Source organism: Phycodurus eques, chromosome 1 (assembly GCF_024500275.1).
Source record: "Phycodurus eques isolate BA_2022a chromosome 1, UOR_Pequ_1.1, whole genome shotgun sequence".
Classification (NCBI taxonomy): Eukaryota; Metazoa; Chordata; class Actinopteri; order Syngnathiformes; family Syngnathidae; genus Phycodurus; species Phycodurus eques.
In genome coordinates this window covers 40,303,160-40,326,950 of record NC_084525.1, presented here as the reverse complement: position 1 = coordinate 40,326,950, position 23,791 = coordinate 40,303,160, and the positions used below count along the sequence as shown (strand labels likewise).

Below are 23,791 nucleotides of genomic sequence, written 5' to 3'. Positions count from 1 at the left end.
GAGCAAGGCACCGACCCAATCACCTCTAAAGGCACACCACTCTTTACGCGTCATGTCTCTATTTGGTTCACTGACTGGTGTGCAACACAAATATCCAGCAGGGTGAGTTGAATTTCCCCATGAGGGATTATAATGAGTATAATTAATTACATTTTTTTTTTTTTTTTTTTTGCAAATGAGTGACGCCTGCGCGAAGTCGCCACTGGCTAATTTAACCATACCTAACACCCAACCAGATTGACTGCTTGTGTTTGGCGGTATAGCAATTTCTTTATGGAAATGAAGTTGAATATTCGTTGTGATGGAGGTCTGATATATGAAACATCAAATTGTTTTCAGCACACACAAACGCCCACGCAAGACTCGCCACCATCTGTAAGCTCTCCAGTCTGTCCTTGCTTTTATTCGCACTTGTCTGCATTCGCCTGCCTTATGAAGGCCTGCCTGCTAACCTGTTGTGTGCTGCGCTCAGCTACACTTATTAACAGAACAGAACGTTAGAACTGTGCAGGAGAGCAGTTGAGAAAAAGCAAACTTCTGATCTTCTGGATCTTCTTTTACAGGTCACCACCCCAATCCTTATTTTCTCTTCAGTTGAATGCAAAAAAAATCGATCCATTCATTTTCACACACAGGAGGGCCTGAGCGGAGGTTCGAACACGCGACACAGCAACTGTGAGACAGATATTCAAACTACTATGCACTGTGCTGGCTCAGAATCATTAAGATTAAACACTTTTTTTTGGGGGGGGGGGGCAACAAAGTTGGCCAGAAACTGCCTATTCAACCATGTACCTAGATATCAATTCATGGTTAGTTACTTTTGCTCAAGCCGAAAAAAACGACAGGTGAAGGATCCGTGTGTGTGTGTGTGTGTGTGTGTGTGTGTGTGTGTGCATATACTCAAACGCGTAGGTGTATGCAGTGGTTAAGTGAAGAGCTGCTGTGGAGGCTGAACGCCCTGGAGAGTGGTGTGTGTGGGTTGGAAGCCTCTTCTCCTCCCGGTGATACACACACACACACACACACACACACAGAGGGAGGTGGAGGCAACCCAGCTCTCGCTGCTGCGTGTCCATTGATCAGTGGAGTGGTCGGAAGCATCAAAAAGAACAGTGTGGTGAGGAGCAGAGAGGAAGGTTAGAAGCAAAGAGAGGAGGAAGAAAACCAAGAGTCTGAAGTGATGGCGGCAAGAGGAAAGCCCAGCGTGGCGGCGTCTGAAGGTGGCCTGGGGTTTTAGGAGCCTCAATGACGCCCGGTAAGCATTTAGTGTATCTACGTGCCCATTTGTATGCCTTGTGTGTCCCCTGTGCGACCCATGCTTGTGTGTCACTGCAGATAGATAGATAGAGAGAGAGAGAGAGAGAGAGAGAGAGAGAGAGAGAGCAGCAGCAGGTGTACAAACCTTGCGGGTTTGCACTGCAGACAGCCTGTTGTCTGTTCAATTAAAAACAGTCTCCATGCAGCAGTACTGCTGTAAGGTTCATTCACTGAGACACAGTGTGAGTGTGTGTGAAGGTGGGACAATCACTAGCATGGAGTGAAACGCTAATCTGTGGCTGCCGTTTGTGATATGTGCATGAATTTCTGTGTTTGTATGAAATGTCACATTGATGTAGAGGGAGGGGTCGATAGGGCTGACTGGCTTTGCACAGTCATATCCAGCCAAATAAGTCCCCATATGGAATATGATGGACTGCACTTGCTGTCTACAACACTTTTACATAGCCTTCTTCAAACTTAGGATCCGGACCCAAAACGGGTCCCGGGTCAGTTCTTTATTATTATTATTATTATTAAAGTAATGTGTCCCATTCTAAAGAAGATCAAACGGCCACACATTTTCTTGGCAAAGGGTTTATTGTTTATTTATGACTTCTTTATTATACTTTTATTTGAACTCACTTGCCACAACATTGCGGCCATAATTAAGTGTTCCAATACAAGAGCTGAAACATTTGCCTTAAAAAGCAGATATATAGATATATAGCTGGCACTTCATTGACACCTTCAAAGAGGTATCCATTGCATATGGTTATATTTTGAGAGTGTGTACGTGCACTGCGTTGTACTGAGAGCTGTGTGTCATTTTGGCTCACTAAATTAGTAATTCTCAAAAATGGCTCACTGCGTAGTGCGCTACATCAGGGGTGTCCAACTCAATGTAGTTCAGGGGTCACAAACAGCCTAATCTGATGACCACTAAAATCATACAATACTTAATATCATAATAAAATAATATTTTTACCTCCCTCCCTCCCACAAGCACATTAGGAAAATCTTTACATTTATTGACTATTGACTTTTTTAAAATGGGAGGTGGACTGGTTAGCACATCTGCCTCACAGTTCAAATCCCGGTCTCGCCCGTGTGGAGTTTTCATGTTCTCCCCGTGCCTGCGTGGGTTTTCTCCGGGTACTCCGCTTTCCTCCTACATTCCAAAAACATGCATGGTAGGTTATTTGAAGACTCCAAATTGCCCGTAGCTGTGAATGTGAGTGCGTGTTTACAGTATGTGCCCTGTGATTGGCCGGTGACCAGTTCAGGGTGTACCCCGCCAGAGTCAGCTAGGATGGGCTCCAGCATGGCCGTGACCTGAGGTACAGAAAATAGATGGATAGATAGACTTTTTAAAATCATTTTACAAACCATCCTCAGATTTCTTGAGAAAATGCATCTTCAGTTTCTCATCTACACGTGCATAATGATCACAGACCTAGGAAAAAATACCATTCCATTTTTATACATGAGCATAATAATTCTCATTCTTAATTAATAATAATAATTCTTATCCTTAGTCCCCAACACAATGTCTTATGTTTTTTTTTGTTTTTTCAATTTCAAGTTCCTCCAGCGGGCCGAATTGTACAGCCTAGTGGACCAGTTTTGGCCCGCGGGTCGTATGTTTGACACCACCACCACGACTACCACTACAACTTCAATAATAAACGTATTGTTTATAACATCCTATAGACTACTACTTTTTTTAAATTTGGGAGAAAGTTCGGGAAAATCCTGGTGGAACAGCAAGCATCGCTAAATATTCACAAAGGTGTAAGAGTTGGCGAAAACCGTCACTCAAAGACGGGCAGCGTGCTCCACACCGGGGGCCTCTGGAGGTCCGCACCCTGCCGTTTGTGCACCAGGCAAGGCAGCAGCTGAAGGATCCTTGCGATGACATGGAAGCAGCACACGCGCTGACGCACGCGCAAAACACGCACTCGTTCGCGGGGACACGCGGCCGAGATCTTGGTAAGTGCAGCTCGTTTTCACGCTATTTCCCGACAGACGCGCGTTACGGAAAAGAGGTCGCCGCGGAAAGAGAAGTTTGAACACTTTTGTTTCGTTCGTCCGCATCTTTCCGTCGAACGCACTCTTCGCGCGAAGATTGCAAAACTCGACACAGGATCGAAAAGGGGAAGTCAAGAACATGTCTTTGTTGTTGGTTTCTGTTCCCCGCTCGCGTCGGGTCATTCGTCCAACCTTGAGCTGAAACCAGCCCTCAGTGTCTCGGCCACGCTTTGCTTCGACCATGCGGTGCCTCCGGAGACCGTCGTTGCTCCGTGCACGGGGGGGGGGGGGGGGGCGGGGGGCTTCCGAGGCTCAGTCATCGTTTATTTTCCCAAATAACATTCTCACTTTTTCCCCTCAATGTTGTGTTTTTGGGTTAAAACACTTTAGTTGGTTAGTTTCTGTGTGGGCCAAGTGCATGTGTGCATGGGTAGGGGGGCGGAGGGGGCTGCGCAAAGTGTGTGGTCTCCCAAACCACACGGACACGCACACAAATTCGGAAACACGAAAGCAACCCAAGAAAGATTTGAAACAACCACTTAAGCCATTTTACTGACATGTATAGACTTCCTGTCGAGTTTTCCCCCTCAAATTTCTGCGCGCATATCAATGATGATTTTTTGTTTTGTTTTGTGCCTCCAACCACAAATATCCTACTGTGCCATATATCGGGAAGGGGGGCGGGGGGGGGGAAACTGCCACAAGCTAACTGCCACAAACCGAAGCCGAATAATGATTTTAGTGGTTTCAAATCATATGGGTTTCGTTTGAAGAGCTTTTCTTAACTTAACTTGTGGATGCCCATTGGCAGGACTTCGTCTACCACCTTGCATTTGTTGTGAAATTGTTGAAATGACTCAATGTCAAGGCGTTCTTGTAGTTACATTTTCGTTTATTATTATTTTTTAAATCCGGGATTATCAAATAAATCATTTTTAAACTATATTTATACATGAGTGTTGTGTTTATTATTATTATTCATTTTCCAATTATTATTATACATCTTTATAACTTGAGTGTTTACAGTGTGTTTCCGGAGCACTCAGGCCAGCTTGACTCTAAAGAGGGATGTTGGGGGAGGAGTGTAAGGGGCAAATTCTTCTTGTATTTGGTTTGCGACTGACTACCCAGTGGAGAACCCATGACTGGGTGGGGGGGACGACAAGGGCTTGAGTTTAGGATTCATTCCTGGCCTTTCTCTCTGAGTTAACTGCATTATTGGAGCTCCTGACATGATGTCGTCTCACATGATGCCCATAAGCTCCCAGATGATGCATTCGATCTGGACAAAGAGTGTCAGATGACCTCTGCAGTGACATTTTTTTTGGTCCTATGTATTAGAAAAGTCCAAGTTGTGGACTTATTGGTTTGTAAGGGACTGGACTGCAATGCGTTGTGAGAAGCTGACAAACTTGTCTTTTCAGTCCTTCTTTATAGACACAATGGCTACTCTGTGAACACAAAAGGAGCTTTTGCATAATTATTTATTTTCATGCTATCGCAGTGACGCAGAAACTTTTGGCTTCACACAGTTTCTCTAATGATTGATTTAAATGCCAACCTTATTAAATGTTCTCAACGCAAATAAGGCAGTATCTGATATAAAATGTTCCGTGGCTGTTTTGCGTAAGTCTTGCATGTTGCTCTGCATTCCCATCAGAACCATAATCGCCCACTTGTTAATCAAAATGAGTGTAAAAAAAAAACAAAAAAAAAAACTGTCAGATTATACCACTAAAATGGTTTCCGCGCATATCTCCATAATTTCTCTTAACATACAGTATGTGCGCCTGTGCACTCTCAACTGCCATTAGCTGCTGCACAAAAAGTGGGGGATTGAAGAGCAGGAAATTGTGCCAATCGCGTGGGTGTATTATGTACAAGTAGAATCTATCTGTATTTTGTGGAAATGATGGCAAGTATTCTTTTGCTGCTTGCAAATAAGAATTGTTGTGGATCCGTGCGTACGAAGAGAGAGGTTGCATGACAGTGATGTTCCACCTTCAGGGGTCCGCCAGTCAGCTTTACGAATAATAGCTCGGGAACGTTAGGAAGTTTCACAGAGCTGCGGACGGTGATTCGTGCAAACAGTCCAATAGCAAATCTGAGTCAAATCTTTAAATGAATCCTGGTTTGCTTGATGTTTTCAACTGGAGTTTGACCCGGTGCCAAGGTCGCATGCAACAGATGGAGTTCACTGTAAAGATGCATGGTTCAAGCTACACACACAACACAACTCTGCTTTTTCTATTTGAACAGTGGAAGGCAGGGGAAAAGTGCACATTTCCAACTGACTGATACAAAGGCAGCTAGCACCTTGACTTACTGTGCGTCCTCCTCTTCCTTCCATTACTGCTCATCACTTGAAAGCAGGCCAGCATCCCACACACTTGCATCCATGCTGCACCATGTATTTCTCTCCCCTTTTTTTTTTTTTTTTTCCTTCCCCTGAACAGCTCTTTGTGGTAATTGCGCACCGTTTCCATGGAAACAGGTAGCACCTCTTTTTGGTAAGATAATGCTTCTCGGTACATTCTCCGACTGAGGCAACATTTAAGTTTTATCGAGGGGGATTGAGTCTGTGCAGTTTGCGGGTGTATTGGTTCCAATTCGATGCACATATTAATATTAAAAGAAGTTGTGTTATGTTAAGTTCCGTTACGTTAAGAGAAGACTTTGTGATAGGACGTAGTGTAGGCATGAAACCAATTTAACACAAACCCTGGACCCCACTGACCGCCATCTAGTGTTCTAGTGCTACTTAAAATAAGAAGAAGACAAGCGTGTACAATTAATAACTGCCAGCCATAAGTGTAGCAAGCCATTGTATATTCTCTTTAGTGTCTATCCAACTACATAAAATGAGTGATCTTTTTAGCCATCAAACTGCATCAATTGCAATAAAAATGATCATTGCTGTACACTGAAAAAAGTACATTTCATTGCATATGAGTAAAATGTGGTAAAATGCTTTAATTTCCCCCTTTTTCCTAGAAAATAATCTAATAATATGTTAGTGTAACACATTTTAATCATGCGCAACACGTGACATGTTCAAATTAAGTAAATTCAAATGACTTTTTTCAGTGTACTTAATAATCATAGATATCAGTAGCAGACAATTCTACTTAAAATTGTAATACATTTTCTTTGATTTGTGTCACTGTAGTAGATAAAGGGTGTTTTTAGCATGTGGATTTATACCACAACATGACCCAAGGTTTTTTTTTGCTTTTTTTTTTTTGCGAATGGGCAGCTATAAGTGGTCCCAATTGGCTGTGTTACAGCCAATCAGGCGAAGATCTTTGCAACTGAAGTGGGAGTGGATGCGTGCGTGCTTTTGCGTATGTTTAGTCTAGTCCTATCTAATCTATCGCTATGGAAAGTGCAGGCAGACAATTGTCCATATTAGAATTAGCAGTCAGAGGCACCTGTCTGTTTCTCGCCAAGGCGGGCTGAGATGGAATTAACCGGAAGGAAGGAAGGAAAGTTTCCCTCTCGCTGTCTGTGTCCCTTGCAGGGACACAAGGAGACATTGTTAGCTGGTCAGGATTTGATTGGGGGTGGGGGGGCATAGGCCAAGCAGAGTTCAAATACTTCTCTGCTGGATCACTGCCAGATTTCACAAAAGTCTATAGGTGAAAGATATAGGAGGACCAGCATTTAAAGGGCTATTCGGTGTGGAGTGCAGTGAACCTTCCACCCACATTGTCACTGTGTTGCAAAGCTTGAGCGAAGCCTTTACATACAGGTATCAAGTCTTGTTTGAAGTAATATTTATGTGGATTTACTAGAATCCTACTATTTCAGTTTGGCTGTGTTGTTTTAATTTTTGTCCACCCGTGTGTAATGATGTGGGTGCAGAATCAAGCAGGTTCAAATCCCGTGTAGTGTATAATTGCCATGTTTAAAATGTTCTCCTTTGTGCCTTTTCCCCAGGATACCAGCAAGGCATCTAATTTAAGATGCTCCGGGAAAGAAGAGCTGCCACCACCCCAACCACGCGTCACTGAACCTGAACACAATAGCAGGATGCCCTATGTAGTATTTAAAGTACTGCATGTATGCATCCGAGTAGCCTGTGTTCATATTGTTCTGTTATGGCCTGTCAGCTGAATGCAACTAGCAGCTACCACTTCCCTCTGACATCCAGTGAAGCTCCAGCGTTCCACAGTTCTCATCATTTGCAGAATGGAGGGAGACCTTCTCCTCTTCACAGGATGACCAGCGCTTGCTCAGTAGTCAGTGTAGATCCTGTGGGGCTGGCAGCAGCTACATCTGGCTACTGGGTCTCCGTTGGTCACCAACGTCCTCGGGATCCAGGTTGTTCGAATGACTGTAGCTCATGTTAAACGTATGGGGTGTTTGCATGCATCGATGTCAATGCTCATGCTACTGAGGGAAACATTTGGGTACTTTCTGGACCTGGCATACAGTGTAGGACTCTGTGTGTCAGTCTACAGCTACATTGTCTGCTGGGTTTCAGGCATTACTCTCATAAAGCACAGTTGGCTTTTTTTCTGCACTTCCATTGTTATTTTTAAGATCAAAATGTCCATTGTTGGAGGAAGCACAGGCCGTTGCAGATCATTTCACAACTTTGTGTTTATTGACTCATAAAACATTCTTCAAACAATAAAACAATTTTAAATGTCCGTTTCTGTACAATGCTTGCTAAGCAATTTTATTTATATATAGAAAATGTAAGAGGAGTTGTGTTAAAATGACAAAACCCCTTCAAATTTAATGGCAGGTACTCTGGAAAAAAATAACAGCATTCCATCAACAAATATTTTCAAGCAATAAATATGTATTTATAAATAGTGTAAATTTACATCAAGATTAGAAACAACGGAACAATCACAAATTAAACTTTATTTCATAAGTCTATGTGCAACCCATTTTCTTTGTGACTTGGCTAGTACATTTTTTTTTTTTTACGAGATTTTTTTGTTTGTTTTTTTACCTAAGAAAAAACAGTTTGGAAAAGAACAAGACAGAAAACAAAAGCTGAGAAAGAATAAACCAAAACAATCACATTACAAATTTTTTGTGAAGATATTGAGCCTCAAAATAGCATAGACCAAGAGCAGGCAAGTGCTCCTTTGGCGGGACAAACTGAAGATATTTGGGGAAATTGTTAAAAATCAAAAGCCAAAGCCTCTATGCAGACGAGAAAGTGAGAAAAGGGCAAGAAGGTGGTCAAGTCAGTAGTCTTTTAAGGGTGGTATAGCCAGTTATCAACAGTTAAGTATCTACAAAACATTTTATCACGCATTAAAAGAGACACTCCCCCATCATCCTGCTGCTCCCAACCATTTTTGATTAAGTCCTCAACTGAAACAGGCTGAACCAGTCATTATGGAGAGGGTAGAGGGAGAAACAGTCCTGTGAGCAATCTTGGTACTGTCCCCATCTGGTTGGGGGGCCTGTGCGCCAAATAGGTTGCATAGACAGACACGCAGCAGCCTCCAGCCGTCGCAATGGAGACCTGCCATGCGGGGAGGGAGGGGGTGGTGGCAAAGGTGGAGAGACGGCCTTAGCTTTCCTGAATATCAGAAAGGGGTCCGTGTACATGGATGTATTTTCATTTAAATTGGCTTCACGGTTCCGCTGTAGAAGAAATGGGTCTCCTAATGTCAAGATGAAGATGAATGAAGAGGAGGGGCCTATGGAAGGATGAATGAAAGACACAGACAGGCTCAAGTTAGCAAATCAATAACAAACTGATTTTCGCTCCTATGAGTCTAAAGCCACGTAGTGAGCTTATAAAACACATAAACTGTAGTATCCATATACATACGAGGTCTGTCACAAAAGTTTCGGGACTAGTGTCGAAGCGATATATTTCAAATCCACACTACAAGTTTTTCGCTTTAAAGTAATCTCCCTGGAGTCTAATACATTTCACCAGCCTTCTCTTCCATGTCCATGCCTTCATGCACTCCTGGAAGAATCCTTCTGGGATCCACCGCAAGTCCATCATTTACGTCAAAACGAGTTCCCTCGATGACCCCCCACCCCCCCCGAGCTTGGGAAATAGGTAAGAAAGTAAAAAAACAAATAAAATAAAAAAAAATCAGGAACTGTTGGATATTCAGAGTATTGTGAGCTGGCATGTTGTCGTGGTGAAGCAGCATGGTCAGTGTACTGCCACAACTCTCGCCTCTTGCACAATGAACAAAGCAAATGCTGAACGAAGTAGATGCGATGTGCCAGCTCATCGTCTGATCAACAATGAAGGGGGAAAACTATGTTTGTAACATATCTAGTGAAACGCCAGTCCTGAAACCTTTCGGAAACACCTCCTATGTTGCTGCTTCAGTGCAATTCACCACCACCCCAGAATTTCAATAAAATACCTACCAACCGATAATGGGTAATAGACACGAAAACATTTCTCTCAATTCGATTTTTGAAACTTGAATCGATGGAATTTTTTTTTTTTTTTTTTTGCTTACTCTGTGACTGGTTATCACTTATTTAAAAGACACTTGTAATCAACTATACAAACATGATTAAAATAAATGATAGAAAACCTTAACTATTTTCTATGCCGCTTGAGGTTGTGGGTAAGATGGCTTTGGGCAAAAGGTGGGGAACACCCTTGACTGGTGGCCAGCCAAGCGCAGGGCACATATAAACAACCATTCACACTCACAACCACACCTATGGATAATAGTCAGAAGCAACTTTTTGGAATGTAGGAGGAAGCCGGAGTACGAGCACAAAACCCACGCAATTGCAATCTCGAGCTCTCGACTGTGAGGCGGACATGCTGTGCTGCCCTAAATTTATTTCCATTATCTTTAATTAAGACAAAGGGGAAGAGATATAAATTACACTATGTGCAAGGTGATCAGCTTCCGCAGAGCAAAATTGAGAAAAATATTTTCTAGGTTAGCATTAAATGATCAATTTGACATACTTAAACATTCTTCAGTGTACTAACGAACAAAAAGGAGGAGCTACATGGACCTCAAGTTTGCGCACTGAGATGTGAGTGATTTAGATGACGTCTCAATCATATCAGAGCTTTTATTTGCCCAAAGTTAATATCCAGTAAGTGTGACTTATTCACTCAGACGGGTTGTTATGTTGGCGCTCACTCCCATCCTGATGAAGTGCTTCGAGCGGCTAGTCATGCACCACATTAAGTCCTCCCTCCCCCCCTCCTTGGACCGCTTCCAGTTTGCATATCGGTCCAACCGGTCAACCGATGACACCGTCTCCACTGCCCTCCACTCTGCTCTCACTCTAAGGATTCATATGTCAGACTGCTGTTCATAGATTTCAGCTCAGCATTTGATACCATCATTCCTCAATTACTGATCTACAAATTGGACCAGCTGGGGCTCAACGCTTCGAGGTGCAACTGGCTGCTGGACTTTCTGACAGGGAGAATGCAGGCAGCAACACATCCAGCACCATCACTCTGAACACGGGGGGCCCCCCCTCAAGGTTGTCTGTTGAGTCCCCCCCTCTTCACCCTGCTGACCTACGACTGCACACCGACATACAGCTTCCAACCTCTTCATCAAGTTTGCGGACGACAACTGCGGTGGGTCTCATCAACAATGGGGACGAGTCAGACTACAGGAGTGAGGTGAGCCTCCTGGCCGGGTGGTGCACGGAGAAAGATCGCTCCCTAAATGTGGACAAAAACCAAGAGATTGTTGTAGACTTCAGGAGAGCGCACTCCCAGCGCACTCCCAGCATGCTACCGCAGCATCGAGGACCTCACCTGGACCAGCAACACCTCATCACTGTCCAAGAAAGCTCACCAGCGTCTCTACTTCGTGCGCAAGGTGAGAAGAGCCAGAGCCCCGACCCCCATCATGTGCTCGTTCTACAGAGGGACCATAGAGAGCATGCTGACCAACTGCATCCCTGTGTGGTACGGAGCCTGCACCGCATCGTGCCGCAAGACTCTCCATCGCATAGTGGGGGCAGCTGAGAAGATCATCGGAACCTCTCTTCCCTCCCTGCAGAACATTTACAGCACCCGCCTCACCCGCAAAGCCCTCTGCATAGCATGTACGTTAACGCATATTGTAGAATTGACAATAAAAGCACCTTGACCTCAATAGTTATGATACACCACTTTATCAATGTATTGCATACTATGTCATGAACTTGTTTGTTGCATGCGAGAGATCTACGCATATGTACGTACATACAAAATGAGACGCATGTACGTAAGCAGTCGCAATACCATCACTATAGCCCTACGACATTTTTGTATCATGTCAAAAAATACAGGTGTTACCATGGACTATATGATACAGTCGCTTACTTACACTGCCACATTCTCCACGTACTGTATGAGTTGTACCTTTTTCATCCCGGTTTATTCAAACGATTATTGAAATGTATGAATTGATTCAGGATTGCTTACATCTGCATCGTGATGCATCTAAAAATTGATTATTTCTTCCAATCCTAAAGAGGATCATCACTTTTTGTATGCATTGTATTTATTCCGGAACATTCCAGTAATTCTTGTGTCCAATTAGAAAGTAGATTTTATGGCAGCAGATGATTTTCTAAACCGCAATCAAAACCTAATTCGAGTTCCGTGAATTCCCATAACCTAATAGTTTTTCAGCTCAAACGAGAGAGTGCCTGGAGTCAATTTTGACACCAATGTGTGGACTTACTAATGCAAATTGGTCGTAGACCTGCATGAGGTCCTCCATCCTGTGTTGCTCCAGCACCACAAAGTCGTCCAGTGTGGCACTGCCTTTCCGGGCACAGTCCTGGCAGTGAACCACGTACTGCTTCTTGGACAGGAGCTCACGGCGCACAAATAACAGGTTGAACACCTCAACCTGAAGAGCATGCACCACACACACACACACACACACACACACACACACACACAAATGAGAAAGGGTCTTAACCTGTATTGCACTTTTATTAACTGCAATGTACTTAATGTCATCTTATTCACACAACGGTGAAATAATTGTGTATTGATAGTGGTATATGTTGTGTCTGATACTGGTGGTTTATGAGCTTGCTGAAAAATGTATTAACATGAACCAGCTGTAACCTAGTTTGAGTTGAGTAATGACCACTCTACCACCCAAGCTGCAATAGGACGTGGACAGTGGAAGAGGTGACATTAGCTCAAGGTAGCACACAAACGCTGGAAGAACCATCGCTGTGTTACGAACCTCACAGATGGTGCAGTAGTGGGCCGGTTCGTCTCTGGTTCTGTTCCTCAGCAGTGTTTCTTTGCCAGCTGTCGCTAAGGCTTCCTTCACCCACTGGCACTGCTTCAGCGTCCGCAGCAAACAGTACCTGTGAAGAATGTGTCAGATGGGAAGGTTTCTGGTAAATATCGTAAAATAAATTAATCTCATCTGTAGAGAAGTGAAATGTGTGATAGGCTGACTCACTTGATCATCTCAAACAACTTGTGATCAGAAACCTTTATGTTGCGTGCCATGTTCCAGGAGAGGTGCACCATTGGAACCATGGATTTCACACTTTGGAGCTTATTCCACTCATATCGCTCCACGGCCAACTTGTATTGATGGGCTTAAAAACACAGTCAAAGCAACAGGTCAGATAAGATACATTCATTTACAAATCCCAACTCCAGTGCAGTTTGGACGTTGTGTAAAATGTAAATAAAAACAGAATGCAATGATCTGAAAATCCTTTTCAACCTATATTCGATTGAATACACTACAAAGCTATTTGATGATGATATTTAATGTTTCAACTGATGAACGTGAGTTTTTTGAAAACAATATTCACTCATTTTGAATTTGATGCCTGCAACACATTCCAAAAATGCTGGTACAGGGGCAACAAAACAAAAATGGGAAAATAACCAGCCAGCAAGCAAGCAGACTAGCATCTCTCCAACAACCAGTTGCTTTTTTTACATTTTGGTCCATCATGAGTCTTTAACCCGTGATCTCTGATTCTAAAGGTCAAGTCCTTACAGACTGAAAAAAAAGTACTTCAAGAGCGTTTTCTCTTTGTGCTTAAACTTATTCAAGTAATTATTTGGAGGACCATTAACATAATTACTTGAGTCATATTAACCTAAAGTAACAGGACACTTAAGTAATTTTTTTGCAACTACCCATGTATGGCAAATGTAGGCTTCGTACATACACGGATGGTTTCCTGTGGCATGTCAATATTAAACACCAGCTGCTTTGTATTAAAGTTGCACCTGCTGAGTGTAAAACAAAAATGGTGCAGGTAATGTAAAAGTAAAGGTAAAGTGTGTTGGAAAAGTCACATAATGTAGTGAGGAAATAGAAGCCAATCAGCTGAAAAAGGTCAATAATCAGCTGGAAAGCACAAATGTCATTGTAAAGGTCACACTGTTTGAGAAACAATTTTCCTTTACCAAGTTTGAGTTCAGCAAGAACTGCTTGCTTTGTGGAAAATTAAAAATCTCGGGCTGTTTTTTTTCTGTCTGAGTGCCATTGAGCTGGCATACCTGTAAGTGGTCCAACGTTCCAGGCGATGTTATTGCACCAACCAATGGCCTGGACCCAGTGAACGGTGCCTGTGTTGAGCCATACCAGATCACCCGGGCGCTGGATGAAGCGGTATACGGGCACATCAGCCTCATACAGGTCCTCCAAATTTGGCCACCAAGAGCCCATCAGGAAGTTAATATTGTTCCTGTGGGCGAGAGTGATATGTACAGAAAAATGAGGTTCAATTGTTCTCCCATTGTTATCTGGCAACAAATAGTAGCTCAGAATGGGGTCTTACTTTTCACAGAAGTTGCTCATCACACCCCAGTAGGCCTCTGGTACAGCAAACCATTCACAGTCTCCAGGTCCGATGTTAATGTTGACTGAGCAGAAGTTGTTGGGCTCCTGGTGACCTGGCAGTGTGGAGAGAAAAAAAAAAAAAAAAAAAAATATATCACTATTGCCCTTAATAGCCACATCCACCTTAGCAGAAGAAATAATAGATGTGATTGCACTAACCCGCTATCCGGCTCCCCGGGACCTTCATGTACAGCTGAACAGTGTTCATTCCCAGTATGGTGTGGCCCACGTGGCTAAGCAAGTTGCCGGCTGATACAACACGAGCGAATGCTGGCAGTTTACTGAGTTCCTGGAGCTGCTGCTTCCACCTGGTGGGAAGAGAGGAAAGTGTGTTTAAAGGCAGATCACAATTAAATAGGCCGCAGAGCAGCTGGCCAAATTTGAGCCACACTTACTTCCTTTCATCTGACACGTCAATGTTTGTTCCAAACTTGATGTGCTTTAAGGGTCCTCTTCTTTTGCGCACAACACTGCCAAATGACAAGCATGCTTCCTCAATGACTCTGGCAGTTGTCAAACATTATATTATAGAAACATTAGTAAATTAAAAAGTTTCTGGAGGGTTCTGTTTCTTATCTCTTGTACCTCTCTGCTACTGGCTCTGTGTCACAGGGTTCTTTGAGTGCCTTCTTTTCATTTTCCTCCTGAAAATTTTGACATTTGCATTATATGTGACATTGGATATTTATTTTTCATGACTATTTTCTTTACGAATGAACATAATGATCCTTGTTGGGTGTGTCATCTTGTCACTGACCCGCAGGGACTCTTGGAAGGAAGCAGCCTGATACTGCGCATACTTGGCGATGGTTGTATGGGCTCGAGCACTTTCACAGCGCCACATTTTCTTGGTGCCCGTCACATCCCAGTTTTCATCCGCAGGTTGTGACAGCTGCGTCCACACTTCCACCAAGTGCTCCGGGTTGGCCTCAACCAACGTCTTTGTTGAAAAAAGGCCCAGGTCTGCAGATAACCACCAACAACCAGATAAACGCTCGATGACAAATACATCTCTTTCGGTTGGCTCTTGCATGTGCATGTAGCCGTTTGGCTTAATGCACAATATCATACAGTAATTTCAATATTTACCCAGTTTGAGTGCTCCAGCCAGTCCTCTGATGACAGTGACAGGATTGGAGGGATTTGTGCAGAACTGGTGCAGTGGTGGGAAAAAAGCATCTCTTTTGTTCTCCAACTGGTTCAAACAGGAAACAGGATGTCAAGAGTATTACTAAGAAAAATATTCTCACACTGTGTTCCAAATTATGAGGAATCTGGGATTTAAGTAAAAATGTTTAGTTTTCACTTTTCTGTGGAGGTTTTGACAATTTTTTTGATTACTGATATCAATATCAAACAAGTTTGATAATTATGTTTCCAACTAAGCCTAATGAAAGGGAAATTATTTCAAGTTCTGGCAAATCATCGAGTGAATCCCAGTTTTTATGCATAATGGGGGGGGGGAAAAATTATATTTGTTTATGAAAAGCGTGAAATAGTCCAATGCCTTGCAAAAGGAATCAAAACATTGGGCATTTAATTTGACTCCAAGAAAACAGGTTTGGAATACAGGCTCCAAGAAAACAGGTATGGAATACAGGGGAAAAAAATAAAAAAAAAATGAAACAAAAAAAAATAAAAAAGAAAGAAAACAACTGGAACTAAAAGGTGTACTCAAGAACGTTTCTGTGAAAGACCAGCTGTTAAAGGCCACTCATCTGAAGCTACTTGTGTTTCTGGAGACCCCAAAAAGTCTCAATGCAGGATCCTGCGACACTTGCAATCATGCATAAACCTGTATTTTGACCACCCCTAACCACTTGCACAAGGAGGAATGTTTTTGTTTTTGTTTCAAGAATACAAATTAAGCAGTTTTTTTCCCCACTGATGAATGGAGTTGTGGATGGTTGGTGGATAGCCACCATGTTCCAACAAGATTCAAACAAAATCCTCAAGGATTTAGCGGAGTGATGTTTTGGCCTGGAATAGTATGGCAGTTAGATGGTAGGCCCCTTTAGGGTGCCTGAAGGTGTAAAACTGATCCCTGCAAAATACAGTATGTGGTGTTTCTAACCTGGGCATTGTAGAAAAAAGAACAACCTTCTGTAGTAAAATATCTATCCTGCAAGAAAACGCACAAACCCATGCAGTAAAAAATACTGCGATAGGTATGAATCAGATCTGGGCAAACTAGAGACTGCGGGCCTCATCTGGGTCATCTAGAGTCTCTGTCCGACACTTGCAATGTCTTTACGAAGTCATAAGAACCTGTGGATCATTTTTAAAATAAGGATCTATGAGAGTGGATTGAGCATATTTCCAAACAACAACTCTGGGAGGCAATCATCAGCTATATGTGGAATGTCACGCGACCAAACCCGGAAAACAGATTAGCAGACTTCCTGCTATATGCTGCAAGAACGGGCATAACTACGGGTTGGTGACATAATAGTGTGAAGCCATACTTGCTATATTGTGTTTTCTTTGTGGCTGGTGTCTTTGGACAACAGTTAAATACAACTGTATATAATTTATTTATACAAATATGATATGTACGTACGTAAACATGAACAAAGCCTAAACATCGGGCACTGTCATCTTTGGTGGCTCTGTGGTGACATCTTGTATTAAACAAAAGACACTGTAGACATTTAAAGATCCGACAGGTGCTTTGTCCCAGACTCCTGCTATTGACGCACTTCTTCCGGCACGAGCAAATGGCGGAATCAATTTACCAGATCCGACAGGTGCTTTGTCCCAGACTCCTGCTATTGACGCACTTCTTCCGGCACGAGCAAATGGCGGAATCAATTTACCAGAGTCCGAAGATGTGCTTTCACCTGCTTTGCCGAATGCGGAAGTAGGTAGTGCATACACCCTTTTCTTGTATCCTCAAATAATTTACAGGCAGAAACTAACCATGGATGAAAATTTTAAAGTATGAGAGGTTCAGTAAGGTAATATCGAAGTATATGTTAAATTGTAACTTGATTGTTTTTTTTGTTGAAATAGCCTTTGTATTGTTATTTAATGACAGAGATCTTCACAACCCTTTTTTTTTTTTTTTTTTTTTTTAAAAACAACTGTTGTGCATACATTGTAACATTGTATTTGGAGGGTTTTGCAAAAAATAACAAATAAATAAATTAAAAACTGTTGTCATGAGGGAAGCACCAATACCAGGATTGATAAGTCTGTAGTCAGACTTGGGGAAAAAAATGCTCCGTTAGGAAATTGACCCTGTGACTGCAAATTATGCTCTGAAAAGTGGATGATGAACTCCGCTCGGTGATTTGCGGTGGCAGGTCTTCTGGCATGCACCAAGTTTCTTGAGCCCCGTCACCTGCTCTGCACTGCTTGGCTCTTGGCTGAGCTAGCCGCGCTTCCTGACGGGAGAAAACCGAATGGGCACTGCTGCACGGCACGTCCAGTTAAGAGAAGTGAGCAATGGTGTCAAAGTATCACTTCAGTTTTCCTTTCAGTTTTGTTTTATAACTTTATTACTGCTATTCTTAAAAATCAGTCTTGTATTTCTTTTTCCTCACTTTATTTTGTAGTTAACACAGAGGAAACATGGCATCCTCCCAGATTCTGCGTTCTTTTTTGTCTCTTATTTCGTAGTCGCCGTCTTGTTGTTTAAAAGCGGTTTGCAAACTGTAATAGTGCATTACTGCCATCCATTGATCTGCAATTATTGTTTTGGTTAATTGTCATAAAACAAACAAACAAAAAAATCTTAGATTTTCTAATTATTTTATATTGTCCTGTTGTCCTCAAAAATTAAAATAAATGCAGAAATAGTTCCTCAGTTACTCCCTGGGTATTCACTTAATATCAAGCTATCATGTGGCACTTTTCACCACAAAAGCTATTTTTCTTTTCTATACTCAGCTTGATAGGTACAGTTGATATAATAAAATAATGTTTCCTTATACACAGACATGGTATCTTCTTTTATTTAGCAATAGTTCTTCATGTACTTATACTTCTCTTTCATCTATCATACTTCACTTACTTTTACTTCACAATTACGTTAAATTAGGTCCAATTCATTACATATTTTACCTTCCACGTTTTCATGTTCTCCATAATATAAAGTTTCATTTATTCAACACCGAACTTCTTGTCTCCTCCCACTAAAGGGTTTCAATTATCTTCCTTTACTTCATTTTTATGTACAGTATGCACTACTTTTACGTAGTGCCCAACAGTGTTCAGGCTGAGACACCACATAACAGAAATGCCTGGCGTAACTGGTCACATTTAAGTGGAATGTGTGCAAAGACTGAGGGAAAAACATATTGTTGGATGGTAAAATGTCAGTAATTACCAGTTGTCACTCTACAAAGTGTTTTATTTGAGTGAAACGGATGCCATGTTCAAGAAAAGTTAGTCTTTTTGGACAATATTTGATTAGAATAAAACATTTTCATCACAATTGCAAGACATAATGGCATTATCAGGTATGAGTACTCTGTGTCAGCGAGTACTCAAATAAGTACTTGTATTCGGTCTTAACGCGATATCGGTTTATATCTATTTGTCGTCATTTGTGGTTCTTAACTCAAGTATGATAGAATTTTTAATTGTTCATTAAAACTGTATTCAATATAAAATTGCATAGACTTGAAAGAAGATGAACAAAAACTGCAAATGCATAATCATTTAGAACACAGTGAAGATGCATCACAATGCATATATGAGCAATTCTGGAAGTGCAATGAGGGCCACACACAGCCAATGGGATGGTTGCAAGTGAGGAAAAGAGCGGTGCCAGGTCATACCATCCACGATAACGGTACTTTTTTTTTTTTAACACGATACAAAAATATGCTGAAATTGTGAATGACGAGTACATCCTCGCGTGCACAAAAAAAACAAACAGTCAAGCCAAAGCATGTCTCAGAGCAAACCAGCAGCATGTTGGACTCCATTGAGGACGATATTGTACTGAAAAGGGCAATGACTTAAGGACCTATGTGGTCTTCATGGTCCATATTTCACCAATAATTTTTGGAGCAATTGTTAAATACAAATTGCCTTTGGAACGCCCCGCTTTCATCTCCAAAATAACCCCAAGCCCACCAATTGTTTTTCAACAAGTCTTCCAATATTTTTCACAGTCACAATTTTCATTCATTATTGTATTTAAAAAAGAAAAACGCAGACTTTCATTATAGGTAACACTGCAGAATACATATAAATTCAATGAGGAAATGTAATCTGCGCCTGCTATTATGCCCACATTTTGGACATGTCAGCCTGTCACAGGCTGATTCGTGCAAAATGTGGGCAGGCCAAAATCTGGCTGAAAATCTAATATTTATCATAAAACGAGCCTAAAATAACTACTGAGTAAATTTTGTGAGGAATTTTCTTCTGCAGATATCATTAAGTACAAACCTATGGAATAAGTGCCAATGTTCTCAACATTAAAGGTGCCATATTTTACCAAACCAACTTTATGTAGTATTTGGGATGCAATGTTGGCTTTATGGTGCCTCAATAAACATGTGAAATATGAATTAAAATTGTCCACGCATTCCCGAGTTCCAGATGTTTTTACAGAAAAATGCATCCAAACTAATCGGGATATACTTCATCATGCAACAAGACAATGACCCAAAACACACAGCCAACGTGGACTTCATCAAGGGGAAAAATGTTCCCCCAAAGTTGACCTCAAAATTCTGGAAAACCGTTCTACCCATGTAAAATGCATTTTTACAATGCATGATTTTGCTTCTACCCATATGATCAAAAAATGAAGTTTGATCTGTCATGAGCTGCCCTGCAGTTCCATTGTTGGATCCTGGGTGGGGCTTTGCGCCCTCTCGCCCGCTCTCTCCCCTCTCCCTCTCTCTTTCCAGCACCTTCCTTGGCCATGCCATTTTGTTTCTACCCATATGATCAAGACGAAGTATTTACTATAATTTGTTTGTTTTTTCAAAGAATTATTCTGAAATTAATCACTTTATTGGAACACACAATACTTTTTTTACTTGCTCTTATTTTGAAATTCAGAGCCCTACTTTTATTTAGTAAATTAGAAAGCACAGTTGTGCTCATATATTTGATTACCCAGGCAGAATTTGTAAGATGGGTACAATTCTTTAAAGAAAACACAAAGGACCAGATGAAACACGTTTAATTTTATTTTAATGGGATTAAAATTAAACGGTCAAGCATTTCAGAAAAGCATCATCATTAAACAAAACATAACCATAAAGAAATTAATAATGGTTGTCGTTCAGTCATATTTACAAATTCTGCCAGGCTATGTAAACTTATGAGCACAACTGTACATATATGTACGGAAGCGTATTCCATTCACTTGAATAAAAATAAAAAATAAACTCCTGTTTTTCTGAGTAATTATTTTGAGGGCTTGGTTTTTTTAAATATTTTTTTTCTGTTTTTCCGTCTAATTTCTTTCCCCGTTTTATGACTATTTTTTTCCCGTTTTTCTGAGTGATCCCCCTTGTTTTTCTGACAATTTTTTTCTAATGACTAATAACAATACCACCTATGTGACTCAAAGACAGGAGTATCTCACAGTATCTTAAACCCATATCAAAATAAAACTATCAAACTAAATAAGCCGGTCATGTTGCTTACTACGTAGTCCGCAAAGAGTCACTTGCAGTTCGCAGGTTCTCACGTGAGTTTGATGTGTTCGATAACGCAGAAAAAAAAAACTGTCAGAAAAACAGGTGGAAAAAAATAGTCAGAAAAACAGGGGGTAAACAAATACTCAGAAAAACAGGGGGAGAATTGTCATAAAATAGGGGGGAGGGGGGGAATTAGACAGAAAAACTGAGAAAAATAATTAGAAAAATAGAAAAACATTTATTTATTTATTTTTTTCTTCAAGTGAGTGCAATACACTACCGTATATGTGCAGTCATACGTACCCCTGTCATATTGGAATGAAAGTGTAGGCTACACCTTTTTTATAACCACTAGGTGGCGGTGGGCTATTAGAATGAAAGTGTACACCTTTCACATAACCACTGGGTGGGGGGCAGAATTTTGGAATGAACGTGTACAGCTTTTTTTATAAGCACTAGATGGCGGCATACATTTATAAAATGTGAGAGAAAAAAATCAATTTGCCCCTATATCCATGTATAATGCGCACTATTGACCTTTGACAATATTTTGGGAGGAAAAATGCACATTATACACGAGAAATTACAGTAAGTTCCAAGACAAAAGATATTGTATATTTCAAAGCCAAACTACCCTTTTTCAGCCAGAGTACAAATATTTTTGAGTACTCGTCAATATGAAGTACCATCTTTGGATGATTACATCTTGTAGTTGTGATGAAAATGGGGTTTCATTTTAATAAAATACTATTCAAATGCGAAGCAAAGCTTTTCTTAAAACAGTTTCACTTGACTAACAATTTTTGGAGTAACAACTTGTCATTACTGACCTTTTAACATCCTACCTCATGTTTTTCTAACAGTCTTGGCACACAAAATGAAGCCTGTCACACAAGGCATTTTAGTTTGAAAATAAAACTTTGGCAAGACAACTGAAGTGATACATTATCACATCGCTTTTTAAAAAAGTGATAATCAGGTTCTTTTTTACGAAGAGTATTATGTATTGTGCATGTCCGTGTGTACTTGGATTTGCATGGCTTAATCTTCGAGATTATATAAAAATGGTACTGGCAGGATCAAACGGGTAGCCTCTAGGGCCCGTGGGCCGGAGAACGGCCAGGCCAGGCAGGCGATGCGGCTTTCCTGACGAAACCACAGCTAACTCGGCTGGAGCCGAACAGCGCGGATGGGAGCGGGCGATGGGGCTCAGGAAAGTCTGTGCTTGAGAGACGGCTTTCCACTGCAACTCGCGGGACAGTCGCCGCCTTAGTTGAGTTCATCATCATCCATTTTGCAGACCATAATTTGCAGTCGCTAAAAGTCTTGGCATCCATGCTAATCTTAAAGTAATTCCACATGGCTGACATGGTGCCTACCCACCAGAGGGTATGTCAAGTTTTCTCAGTGTTGTAGTATTGGAGCCTTTTTATGAGATCGAGCACACACGTACAGTATCAAAATGTCCCTAAACATTGGAAAAAGCTAGCAGTGGCTTTTTTCCAATGCCAATAATATTTGGGGGACACATTTTACATTTGAATTTCTCTGTACCATTGCATAGTGATAAAATTTGTAGAAAACAGACGTGATGGAATGGCAACTTATTTTATTCATGGAGATATGGATCATTACATAGACTATTTTAAAAGGTAGTATGTAGTCACACAGTAAAGGAAAAATATATGAAGAAAATAGGCACCTATTTGAAAATCGAAATACCAAATCAAATCGTGAGGTGGTGAGAGATTATCAATATAATAATTATAATATATATAATTTATACAATGGCTGTGTGAAATAACAAATCGTATTAATAATATATCAAATATCGTAGAGCGAAAACAAAAACATCTATCGCACAATATAAGCCTCTATCGATTATATTGTTATTTGGATGTGTTGGGTATTGGGTTAGCCCTGACGCTACAGTAATGTAGCATCTGAGAAGGAAACACAAGAGTCATCTTTCTGTCACATCATCCTTGCGCCTCACTCTCCAGGTATGACTAAGGCCTGGTACACACAAAGATTTTTCCATTCTTAAAATATTTTTATCTGCTACAGACCCCAAATATAAAGATACAAAATCGGGCATTCAACAGTTTTGGTCGTCGTGTGTGTTGTGCTCCGAGAATCTCAACATAGCAGACCACACACTTAAGGATTCATTTGTACTACCGATCTCGAAGACTCACGTGATCTCACATAATCGCACAAAACCGAAGAATAAGAAAGTGTTCACAAAGTTTGCTGGAGCCGAGAGCCTTGAAAAATGCCGATGTTCTCACAAAACGACTTGCTTTGGAAAATACTTCTTGGCATCTGGGGAAACCATTTTTATACATAAAATGACATCGGGTAAGACATTTTTGTTTTCATTTACGGTCACTTCCGTATTCGTCAGTCTCGGGTGCTTCTTTGATTGGCTATATTCTGTTCCACGTCACCAATCTCGGCGTCATGGCTCGGGTGAAGTCGGCGTTCCCCACACACATGAAAAGCTTTGGTCGTAAATATTGAACGTGTTTCATTATTTAAGATTGTCGGCCACAACCTGTCTCGAACCCTAAAATCGGGACGAATCCACTCATAACGCACATCAGACCTAAGGAATATCTTATAGGATAAACTTATAAGACTTCATATTGTCTTGAGTTTCACGTGCTTGGACGGGAGGGGGCAAAATTGCCACAAAAACAGGCCGATTGTGTGTGTACCGGGCCTAATTGACTCAAGCTCAATCCAAATGTTACACTAATGTAACTGTTTGTTTAAGCGTGTGTTAATTGAGCATATCTGGAGTGTGGGGTGCAGGGAAGATGTCCTCAAGTGGCGACTGTTATATTACTTTGGTCACTTTGTGAACTGTGTTTAATTAATTCACTGCCATTGCTGGCTTTAGAAGTCAAATATCCATGTTACCTGGAAGGGCTGGCAGTGAATGAGTTAAGTTAGTCTGTCCAGTTTGCATGCACTCCAAGAGAGTAGGAGTATGGGCTTTAGTGAGATAAGCGTGACCTTAGTTCTCCTACACTGCAGTAACTACACTAACATAGTATCAATAGTGAGTGAAGG

At 41.3% G+C, this 23,791-nt stretch overlaps 1 protein-coding gene across 2 annotated transcripts in view; it reads right to left on the bottom strand.

The window, feature by feature from the left end:
- Positions 1-7,878: 7,878 nt before the first annotated feature.
- LOC133410442 (histone demethylase UTY-like) overlaps positions 7,879-23,791 on the bottom strand; it is a 73,772-nt gene continuing 57,859 nt past the window's right edge. For both annotated transcript variants that reach the window (XM_061691629.1, XM_061691638.1), the window contains 11 exons: positions 15,192-15,297; positions 14,860-15,065; positions 14,688-14,746; positions 14,498-14,572; positions 14,262-14,410; positions 14,041-14,155; positions 13,760-13,947; positions 12,696-12,837; positions 12,471-12,597; positions 11,952-12,122; positions 7,879-8,960 (listed from right to left, as the gene is read on the bottom strand). In XM_061691629.1, the coding sequence (XP_061547613.1) occupies positions 8,931-8,960; positions 11,952-12,122; positions 12,471-12,597; positions 12,696-12,837; positions 13,760-13,947; positions 14,041-14,155; positions 14,262-14,410; positions 14,498-14,572; positions 14,688-14,746; positions 14,860-15,065; positions 15,192-15,297 (1,368 nt within the window). In that variant the 3' untranslated portion in view covers positions 7,879-8,930. The remainder of the gene's footprint in view (positions 8,961-11,951; positions 12,123-12,470; positions 12,598-12,695; positions 12,838-13,759; positions 13,948-14,040; positions 14,156-14,261; positions 14,411-14,497; positions 14,573-14,687; positions 14,747-14,859; positions 15,066-15,191; positions 15,298-23,791) is intronic.